Raw genomic sequence first — 11,374 nt, forward strand, 5'->3', positions numbered from 1 at the left:
TTCATCCCCCCCCTACAGACGTCTTCTTCCCTGCGGACTCCGTCAGCTCCTCCCTACAGAGGGACGACCACCGTGTGCGCGTGGTGGTCTGTGTGGCGGACCTCCAGGTCTTCAAGGAGGTCAGTGGTCTCCCGAGCGGGCCTACCCTCGATGTGTTTCCAACCTGCTTCCCCCTCTGAGTGTGATGGTTGACGCGAGCCTCTTCCTGGGTCGTTCTCACAGGAGGTGAAGCAGCAGGACTTCTTCGTTGGTACCGTGAGAGTCAACGGGCGCATGGATTGGCCGATGCTGGATTCAGCCGTCAGTCAGGCTCTTAAGGTGAGGCGAAGCCACGCCGGTGATGAATGCTGGGTAGGGCGGGGTCCACATCACAGAGTTCTAGCCCGGAGCAGTATGTCATTGGGACGTTCTAGTGGTTACAGTTCTGGGTTCGAACCCCAATGTCTGCAAGCTTATAGCTGCTTAGCTACATGTATTCACTGAAACTGTTGTCCCTTTTTATACGAGTGTATGCTCAATGACAAAAAAAGGGAATCTGGAAAATTAAAAACTACTTGTTGGTGGACACCTTTGCATGTATGCCATGCTACATCCAGTCTGCATCGATAAGAAAAAAACAGAATCAAGACATTTTAGGTGTGTTTGAGTCCCCACATCTTCACGCTAGCATGCTGTGTGTGTGTGTGTCCCAGGTGTACATCGCCAAGGTGGACCCCACGGCCAGCCTGGGCCTGTCCACGGACTCCATCTACAGCTACAACATGGGCCACATCAAGAGGGTCCTGGGAGGGGAGGCCCCTGAGAGCCAGCCCTCCCGGTGCATGTCCAGGGCCCCCACCAGCATCACTGTGGCCCTCAAAGGTGTGTGGGGCCATGTGCAGACTTCGTTTTTTTTTACATTGTTTGTTATTTTACGCCTGGGAGTTTACCTCGACGCAAAACCTGGTGGTGTTCCTTCCCTACTTTTCCTGTAGTGGATTTATAGTTTTATTATTGTCCGATAAAGCATTTTTTGGACATTATTTTTGAAAGGTAACCATAAACAGAATTTATTCTGTTATGTGATGCATTATGGGGAGGGGGAATCATATTATTGTTAAAATGTATGATTTCAACTCTGTCTGGTATATTTTTTATAAGGATTTAGTTATTCATGATTTGCAGTGGCAGCTGCTTAATAGTAGGAGACGTGAGCATGAGAGAAGCTTCAGAGAACAGGGCTGGGGTTCAGGGGGTCTCTCAATAGTAGTTTATCTTCTGTAGTGTTTTTCTTATAGTAGACTTGTCGTTTGCATGTATTGCCCATGTATAACAGTGTGGGTGGGCCTATCTCCTCAGAGGCGTCTAGAATCCTGTTTCTAGACTTCTGAGAAACGCTGATCCACACGGGGACCTCGTTATCAGAACAGCAACACCTGCCCCTGTCCGTCTCCGTCTCCCCTGTCTGAGAGGTCACTCTGCACTCCCGCTCATCGGATGTTCCTCCATCTATCACTGACTCCTCGTAGAGGGCCTCCCCTGTCAGAGCGGGCAGACCGGAGCCTCTCAGCGCTAACGCAGAAGGTCTGTCTTCTGTACGGGGGGGCCTATTGGGGTTCTCAGCACGTATGCGGAGACCATCAGCGAGTTTAAAGCCGTGCCCGACCAGCGGAGCTCCCCAGGGAGGGAGGCTCTCGGCTGGCAGTGGGCCCCTCCCTGCCCTCGTCGACTGGTATGCAGGAGGAGGGCTTGCGGGGCGAGAGAGGGGGCTCCGGGGCAGACAGGACCCTGGGTAACACGATCCCCTCTCTGCAGCCCGGTGCTGCAGGCGAGCAGACCCAGCTGGTCCCAGATACACCCCTCCACATCCAGACCCCCTGTGGAGGTAAAGGAGGCGGGGAGAAATGGCAGCGGTGACACCTAATACCGCCTCAGAGGGGGAGGACTACGGGTGCTTGATCCGAAACTATTTTGAGAATACGCCGTTAAGACTCTTGAGTTGTTTATGATGGACGAGAGAGGCGATGGAAATCGGCCCTACAGAACATGCTCTTTGTACCGTCGTGTCGTACATGCTGGGCATCGCACGGCCGTCGTAACCCAGCGTTATGTACGCAGTCCATGCGTGGGTGTCCTGCACACATGTGTGCATGCCTACGCGTGTCTGAATTCTTGGCTGACATTTGTCACTTTGCAACTTTCCATACCTACATTCTTCCAATAGTTTATTATAGCCCTGTGGCCTGTCTAAAGACCTGCCCTGACCTCTGGGGAAGGGTTGAAGGGGACGTGTGAGGAGCTTCTGGTCCTAGTAAAGGTTTGAAGGGGAGGTGTGCAGAGTTTGAGGTCCTAATATCTGAGGGCCTCCTCTGACCCCTGCTTCTGGTTTCAAGTGTCTGGATCGCCTTATGTTTGAAGTTGAATTTCTAAGAACCTAACCCCGCTGAAGAAGCCATGAAGGAGGACTGTGTGGATATCCTTGTGGTTCCCGTTTCTGAGGGCCTTTCTTAACCTTCTCTAACCCACTTGTGCAAGTGTAGAAGGGCTCTCTAACCTTTGGGTAGGTCTGAAGGAAAAGCGTGTTGACAGCCTGGCTTTTAGATCCTTAAGGTCCCTCAAACTCATAGCGACGGAGACGAAGGAGAAGTGTGTGTGAACCGGCTTATGCTTTGGACTCAACCTTCTCATAGACTTTGTCCACACTAGGCAAACGTTTTCTTCCCACTTTATTTTCTGCCACACCCAAATGTGTTATAGCAAATATCTCCGTCAGCAAGGGAACGCCAAAACGAAACAACGCTTGCTTAAGCATGCCCAGCCAAAAGGTGGCGACACAACAACAACACAGCACATCGGGCTCAAGAGGAACTAACCCTTGGTTGACTTGTGAACATGCCATTAAACCTGACAGTAATAGCCTTCAACACAATGGTAGTCCACCAGTGTCTTTTTCGTTTTCGGTCACATGCTCAAAGTCAGACACAATCGCCATGATGTGTAAAGCGAGATCATTGTGTTGCATTGTTTTCAAAACCTCCATGTCACCGGTCTACACAAATAAACTGTTTTTAAACTCCACCCTGGAAGGCGAAAAAACAGACAATTTTTAATAACCATATATGTATGGATGAGGCTCAAGAGTCTAGACATCCTCGTGTTTGAGAAAATCACGGTCGGAAAAGCCTACCATCTCAGCATATTTGAGCCTCATGTCTTCGAATCTTCTCCTTTGGGTCCAGGTCTGAAAGAGAAGTGCGTTGACAGCCTGGTCTGTTTCAGGCCCTCATGTCTTAAAACCTTCTCCTGTCGGTCCAGGCCTGAAGGAGAAGTGCCTTGAGAGCCTGGTCTGTCTGAGGCCCTCATGTCTGATAACCTTCTCCTCTGGGTCCAGGCCTGAAGGAGAAGTGCGTGGACAGCCTGGTCTTCGAGACGCTGATCCCCAAGGCGATGATGCAGCACTACATCAGCCTGCTGCTGAAGCACCGTCGCATCATCCTGTCTGGGCCCAGTGGCACGGGGAAGTCGTACCTCACCACGCGCCTCGCCGAGTACCTGGTGGAGCGCAGCGCCCGCGAGGTCGGGGCCGGCATCGTGGTCACCTTCAACATGCACCGCCAGTCCTGCAAGGTGAGCCGCCGGCCAATCACAACCTTCGGGGGGGCGGGGGGTTCAGAGGGAATGTAGCATATCGGGTATAAGGGGTTGGCTTAGCTCAGGAGGTAGAGCAGGTTGACTAGTAACCGGAATGTTGCTAGTTCGATACCCGGCCCCTCCTAGCGGAGTGTCGAGGTGTCCCTGCGCATGGTGCCTCACCCTGACTGCTCCCGACGAGCTGGCTGTCGCCCTGCGTGGTTGACTCCGCCGTCGGTGTGTTCATGTTTGTTAAGTAAGTCGCTTTGGAAAAAAGCATCTGCTAAATGCCCTAAATGTAAATGTACTAACATTAACTAGACTGACACAGACTTTACTCTTTACTTATTTATTGTCAATCCGAAAACGTGGCTCTCCGGTATAGCGAGCATGTATCCACTAGCTAGCTCAGGATTGGTTCTTGTACACAGCAATGGCACTGCTGCCCCTAGTGGTCGGATGCAGTATTACACTCTACCTCAGGGAGGGTTGTTTTTCGTATTGATGATCTCTGCGTGCTGTTCGATGTTGTTCCTCGAGTCTTCGGTTTGGTCTTTCCCTCATCAGGACCTACAGCTCTACCTGTCTAACCTGGCCAATCAAATCGACCGGGAGACGAGCACATCGGAGATACCGCTGGTGATCATCCTGGACGACATCAACGACCCGATCTCCATCAGTGAGCTGGTGAACGGGGCACTCACCTGCAAATATCATAAATGGTAGGTTCCCTACAGACTGGTCATGTATTATGTGATAGCCGTCGTCATAAAGTTAAACAATATACTTACTTATAGATTATATCCTAACATGTGATTTGTTTGAATAGTCCTTACATCATCGGGACCAGCAATCAGCCGGTGAAGATGACTGCCAACAACAGCCTTCATCTCAGCTTCAGGTAAGAGGTTCAACACAAGGACGATTTCTGTGTTTTCAGTGATATGCGAAATAAATTTCATAGACTTGCACCCTCCTTCCATGGGACACCAGGATGGTGACGTCCTCTTAATTCAGTCAACAGTGCATGTTGTGTTATGTTGTGTTCTGTGTGAATAACAAAAAGCTTTACCTTCTCCTTCCACTTGAAACCAGGATGGTGACGTTCTCCAACAACGTGGAGCCGGCCAACGGCTTCCTGGTGCGCTACCTCCACAGGAAGCTGATGGAGTCGGAGGACGAGAGGAACCTGACCAACGAGGACCTCCTCCGCGTGCTGGACTGGGTGCCCAAGCTGTGGTACCACCTGCACGCCTTCCTGGAGAAGCACAGCACCTCCGACTTCCTCATCGGTACGGAGACACACAATGTCAACCCATGTCAAAAGCCGAATTTGTTGACTGTTGTGTTGTCAGTAAATTAGTTATTAACCTGGTTGGTCACACCCTTCGAACATTTCTGTCCAGTCAGTCTTAGAGGTTTCTTACCTCATTGTTTATTCTCTCTCTGTTTGCCTCTGTTTTTCTTTCTCTCTCTCTCTCTCTCTCTCTCTCTCTCTCTCTCTCTCTCTCTCTCTCTCTCTCTCTCTCTCTCTCTCTCTCTCTCTCTCTCTCTCTCTCTCTCTCTCTCTCTCTCGCTCTCTGTCTCTGTCTCTGACTCTCTCTCACTCTCGTACTATCGTTGTCTCTGTCTCTCTCAGGGCCGTGTTTCTTCCTCTCCTGTCCCGTGACGGTGGAGGACTTCCGCTCGTGGTTCATTGACCTGTGGAACCACTCCATCATCCCCTACCTCCAGGAAGGGGCCAAGGACGGCTTCAAGGTTAGAATCACTTATGCCGCTTTTCCACCGCACATGTAGCTCGACTCGACACGACACGACTCGACACGACTCGACACGGTAGCAGCGCGGGTCCTTTTCCACCGCAAATAGTACCTCCGGGACGTGGGCGGGGTCGGCTGCGCGAAAGGGCCGTGACGTATTTTTGTATGCGACGCAAACAACACCTACGTAACCCACACATGGACAGAACCCACATAACAACAATGGAGAACATCGATGCGATGGTATTCGTGTTCGTATTATTAGCTGGCATGTTGAAGAAGTGGAATATGTTGGCTGCGGCGCTGCTATGGCTGTTACCAGCATGGTTGCCATGTCGCTCTCGTGACTTCGTCACACTCTCTGGCCAATCAGTGGCCGGCCGTCTGCCGACGTCACCTTTTAGCATCGGCTCAGCCGCTTGGAACCTAGAGCGAGGCGGTACTAGAAAAAGCAGCCACTTCAGGTACCAGATACCATGTTTTCGCGGTGGAAACGCAAAAAAGGCGAGCTGAGTCGAGTCGTGTCGAGCTGGTACCATGCAGTGGAAAAGCGGCTTTACTCACTCACTCACTCACTCATTCACACTCTCACTCACACAGACACTCACACACTCACTCACACACTCACTCACACACTCTCACTCACACAGACACTCCCACACTCACTCACACACTCTCACTCACACAGACACTCACACACTCATTCACACACTCTCAATCACACAGACACTCACACACTCACTCACTCAGACAAAGAGACAGCCACTCAATTACTCTCACACACTTTCACTCACACAGACACTCACACACTCACTCACACAGACACTCACTCACTCACTCAGACACTCAGTCACACGCGTCACTCAAACATGTCACACACACAAAAACTTGGCTCTGGTCATTCGCCACTTAACCACTCGGACCACTTTCAGATGAACCTCAACTGTGAAGTGGTCTGGGCGGTAAACTGGTGAGGGACCATACCACCACTAACAACAATATAGGACAGAGAGGGAAAGACATAGTTGACCGGTCGGAAGCCGGTCCTGCGTCTCTCATGCCACTAAGCCCCCCCCTGTACATATCCCGACAGACGATGTTTACGTCTGCTCTCTGATTGGCTCAGGTCCACGGCGGGCAGAAGGCGCCCTGGGAGGACCCCGTGGAGTGGGTGAGGGGCAGCCTGCCCTGGCCCTCAGCCAAGCAGGACCAGGCCAAGCTGCTGCACCTGCCTCCCCCCAGCGGGCCCTCGGGGGGCCCCGGCCCCGCCAGCGAGCTGCGGCACCAGGAGACGCCCCCCAGCTCCATGGACTCGGACCCCCTGGTGAGACCACCGCTAGCCGATAGCCGCTAGCTGCTAGCTAGAGCCCTGGCACTCCCGTTTAGTGACTGTTATGATCCCTAAGTGGCTGTGCACTAGCACTCTTACGAAGTAGAACAAGTAAAATAAAAACTAAACTATAAAAGGTCCCATGACATGCCACCAGGTGTGAGTGTGGTTAGCTGTGACGAGCCGTTTTGAAAATCGGCCCCTTATGACATCACAAGTGGGCGTGTCCACCTAGTTGTGTGACGGCTAATCACACTCTCACACCTGGTGGCGTGTCATGGGACCTTTTAAAACTACTAGTACTTAGCATTGTGTAGCATCTTGCTACGGTCTGGGTAAAGTGTGAATCTAAATCTGGTGCATAAGAAGAGGCAGCAGGCAGCGAGGCAGAACCCCACACCTAGAACCCCGCTGCCTAACAGCAACTTATCCTATCGATCTTTGTTGTACGGGGAATGGGTTAGCCTCATGATTGTTAATGCATGCCGTTTGGTTGCATGAACATCTTAGCTGCACCGACGGCGATATATTGTTGTTTCTCTTTCTTCTGACAAATGTAAAAATTGTAAGTGGCTTCGGATAGAAGCGTCTGCTAAATGCCTCCCCTTGTATTTACAATTTGTATTGCTAATCTGCAAACCAGATCTGCAATCTGTTTTTTAAACGTGATGCTGCTGCAGGACAACTTTTTGGGGGTTTTCAGCCTCATGTCACTTTGGGTTAAGTGTGATTAGTTTTGTGTGGGCTGAACTACTGCAACGTTTCTTGTTCGTCTTTCCTCTCCGTGTAGATGGCGATGCTCCTGAAACTACAAGAGGCGGCCAACTACATCGAGTCCCCAGACAAAGAGGACCCCAGCCTGCCTCGACTTTAAACACAGAGTCCTCAACGGCATCACTGTTCTGCGTTTCATTTGCAGCTTTTTATTGTCATTTATTTTCTTTTTTTTTAGGGGAGACAAAAAAACAACTTTACTTACATCGGCCGTTTAAAATTCTCTAGAAGCTGTTGCATTCCGTTGTGTTTGTCCTCTAGGGGCCACCGTAGCCCTCAGCTCCATCAGACAGGTGCTCTCCTTCCTGTAAGCTTAGTTCTTATTCGTTGTCTTTAGGCACTAAATCAGGTGATTCCTGCAACAGCACACGGTGCACCCGCTACACAGCAGGACAATTCACCGAGTCTTAACACACGGCGACTGGTATCCACACGTAGGAAGAGTACGACAGCATGAGAGATGTTCAGCTCGGAACGCATGGTCCTCTATAAAAACATATCCCAGTTATCATGCCTTCGATGGCCGGCTGTTACACATATGCAACCAGTGGCGTCCCCCCGACCACAAGCAGGTGAAGGTTTGTCTGGGTTCAGTCAAACCGCATGCCTTAAACGCCAGGACTCGGCAGAGTCAGCTTCGAGCAGGTCATGGTGCTTAGGCGAGCGCTGTCATCCCGTCTGCTGTCGACTCTTTAACACTCAAACCACGGCGAGGATGACCCCCTAATATCTATCAGCGGCGGACGACCCCGGTCTGCTGGCGTAGCCCGTCATCTCCCACGCTAGCCGTGCTCGTGTCACAAGTGCCGTCGTGCTCGTCTGCGTGAAACCCCCAGCGAACTTCTAGGCTTCTCTCTGTGCCCCTTTGCCCCGTAACCCTGTGTGTTTCCTGTTCCTGTTCCCCTGCCATCGCCGACTTGATCCAACTCAGCAGTGTTTGACACTAAGGCCATATGAATCAGGTATACAGTATTACTTCAGTCTGTACTCGGACATAGGCACGCCACATCACACCGGAGGTACAGCCCCAGCCGATGCAATTTGCATCTCATCTCGTCTCTTCCTGAGTGTTTCCCTAGATATCATATATTGGTCATGTTGTTCATGTGAAGATGATCTCTCATCGCTATATGAGTTGTTTTATTTACACTAGTTGCATGGTGCGAATATCTAATATGCTGAACCAAATACTGTAGGTCCATCTCGTGTTTTTTGGACGGTCTGGTTTGGTTTTTTTTCCAACGTTTTTCACCTTGTATGAATGTATAGGTTTGATTTAGAAAACACACTGCCATCTGACCACTTCAACCATTCAGAGTGCTTGTAAAGAAGAGCCTTATTATTGTTATGATTCTGATTCTGATTAGTAATTGTATTAATAGTATTATAAGCGGCAGTGTGCAAATAGCAACCATAACAGACATGAGCATTTTTTCTAAGTTTTAGGGGAATTGAAAGCCATCTTTCCCCGCTTCATTCAACACATATTTGCTGCATCTCTTGTCCAATATCCATACATATATAAAAAGCTAGGTACTTATTTAGATACTTGGGTTCTCTTTCACAAAATGTACCATTCAATATAGTGTATTTACAGCCAGGTAAGCTACAAAATAAAAGTCATTTTTATAATTCCTTTGAAAAGTGTTAGTAGGAGACGGTTCTGTTTGAACAGATCTAAAGCATAAAGTTTTTTCACTTTAAAAAAGTAAACTTGTTAAAATATATAATGTGGCACATCGTTGCGGTGTTGATGGTTGTAAAGTATGTTTAAAGAAACAGTGGTGCGCAGAACATGCTCTCGTTCTATGGAAAGTCGAGAGAAATTTTGGTTTAAAAAGCCACAATATGTGACCCCCACATGGACGTTTACTTCAATGTAGCCTACTTAGTGTAATTATTATTTTATACTCAAAATAAGGTTCTAATAGATGACAAAGGGCGGTCCAAACGTGGGCTATGGTGTTTGTTGTCATCCAAAATGTCATTTGTCCATTCCATGTGTCGTCAGGCCTGAGATTTTTCACTTGTGGACATACATAACAACCTAAAAGAATGTCGGACCAATCTAAATGTAGTGAAAACTGCTTTATAACTTAACGGCATAGCCAAACTACATTTACAGAGCTTCTTGGTTTATTTTCTTTGCACCTTTGCATACACCTAACGATTGTTTTACCATTTAACTTCTGCAGCTGACTGCCCTTCTAACTAAATGACCCCCATTCCAAGCTACCTTCACGTGACCCAATGATGCCAAGCCTTTAGTGGCTCCTCTGGCTCCCAATCAAAAGAGAAGCTTGTCCTTGTAAATACTTGAGGTAGTCTTCAACGCCCCCACCTTAATTGATGTTAGGATAGGCCCCCCCATGCAGGAGTCACCCCCTCTTGTGTCACCATCGTCACATTCACTGGTTATTGTGCCTGTTGCTCTGTGATAGCTGTGACGTGTGTTTGGTTTGAACCGACTAAAACAGCACCTTCTGCCAGTGTTGGTGATCGCTAGTCTGGGAGTAGTATAGCGTCCACCAAGTGTAGGACGGAGATCTCTGGACCAAAGTGGATTTGCAGTACATGCAAAGAGTGTAAAGCCTTATTGATGATGAGCGGCAGCGCGGTTGCATGAAATGTGACTGGAACAAGGTGCATCATGGTCTTAATTCTCTTCAGTGGCCGTGAAGGGGAGATTAAACACTGACTTGACGATGGAAATAGACCTCTACAGTTGAGGTCCCTGCGACTCTGGTTGCAGTTAGTGGAGATGGGGTGGGGGTGGGGGGGGGGCTGGAACAACACGTTGGAGCTCAGGCCAATACAGGTTGCTGAATAGTCATCCTTTTATCAATCTTGTCGTGAACTAAAAATAAGACTTACAAATGTAACGCGGTATGTGAAGTCACTTTGTGCAAATGTGATGGGTTTAAAATCAAGTGTTCTCCATGCATGTAAAGTCGCGGTGTGACGAGGAGATGTTGACCATGTCGAGGCTTCTTTTACGGGGAGGATTCCCATTCCCATTGTTTTTTCCTTTTTAAAAAAAACGGGATAATTGAACTTTCTTTTTTCTAAAGGATCCTTTGTAAAACCTGATTTCCCTATTTTGTACAGGACACCACAGTTGTAAAGATTGTAAATAAGTTCTACATACCGGAAGCGGCAACAATCGTTCTTGAGGCTAAAATATGAGCTATATTTCAGAGTGACGGCATGCGTCTGGAGACCTCTTCATCCACCTCTCACTGTCTGTGGACGTCAATAAAACATGTCATTATAGACCCGTCTGTGTGTACTGCTTAGTGTGTGTTCTACTGAGTGTGTCTGGCGTCAAGACCTTGGTGAGAGAATTGGTTAACCTATGTTCCTGCATTCTGGTGAATTGGCATGCACCAATTTGGGCATTTTTCTGATTCAATTGACTGGACCATATATATGGCTATATTTATGTAAAGTAAAAATTGTATGCACCCAAGGTGATAATTAAATAATTGAAGATAACGCAGGTAGGCTCTCAGGCATTCTGGATCGCTTTCAGATATTTATAAAAGAGCTATAATTTTTGAGATAATTTTTAATTAATTTGTAAACCTAATTAATAGCTTGTTTGTGTTTCGGTAAGTTTGTGCTAAAGTTCAGAATTATCTGTCCATTCAAAACAAGCAGATAGAGGAAAATAATTTCAATCAGAACACATTTTGGCCATACGCCATTTAAAAATTATGATGAAATCAGATGCACTGAGATTAATCACAATAGTGTTTGTAATCCCAATATTGTTTTCATCGCAGGCTTCAGAGGGTCGAGATGAGGCCTATAGATAAACAAGCGGCGGGGGTCTCTAGGTTAACAGCGTCGCACCGCGGTGTCTATTACACCCAGTCACAGGAGGGTGGAGCCCGGACAG

The 11,374-nt window shown here is 48.5% G+C and overlaps 1 protein-coding gene across 8 annotated transcripts in view; it reads left to right on the forward strand.

Annotated features, from left to right (window-relative positions):
• The window catches only part of nav1b (neuron navigator 1b), a 99,158-nt gene extending 88,410 nt beyond the window's left edge, over positions 1–10,748 (forward strand). For all 8 annotated transcript variants that reach the window (XM_030375158.1, XM_030375161.1, XM_030375163.1 and 5 more), the window contains 10 exons: positions 19–119; positions 223–318; positions 693–861; positions 3,371–3,606; positions 4,177–4,331; positions 4,439–4,510; positions 4,705–4,901; positions 5,249–5,367; positions 6,496–6,693; positions 7,490–10,748. In XM_030375158.1, the coding sequence (XP_030231018.1) occupies positions 19–119; positions 223–318; positions 693–861; positions 3,371–3,606; positions 4,177–4,331; positions 4,439–4,510; positions 4,705–4,901; positions 5,249–5,367; positions 6,496–6,693; positions 7,490–7,573 (1,427 nt within the window). In that variant the 3' untranslated portion in view covers positions 7,574–10,748. The remainder of the gene's footprint in view (positions 1–18; positions 120–222; positions 319–692; positions 862–3,370; positions 3,607–4,176; positions 4,332–4,438; positions 4,511–4,704; positions 4,902–5,248; positions 5,368–6,495; positions 6,694–7,489) is intronic.
• The last annotated feature ends 626 nt before the right edge of the window (positions 10,749–11,374 follow it).

Source organism: Gadus morhua, chromosome 13 (assembly GCF_902167405.1).
Source record: "Gadus morhua chromosome 13, gadMor3.0, whole genome shotgun sequence".
In the NCBI taxonomy this organism is placed as follows: Eukaryota; Metazoa; Chordata; class Actinopteri; order Gadiformes; family Gadidae; genus Gadus; species Gadus morhua.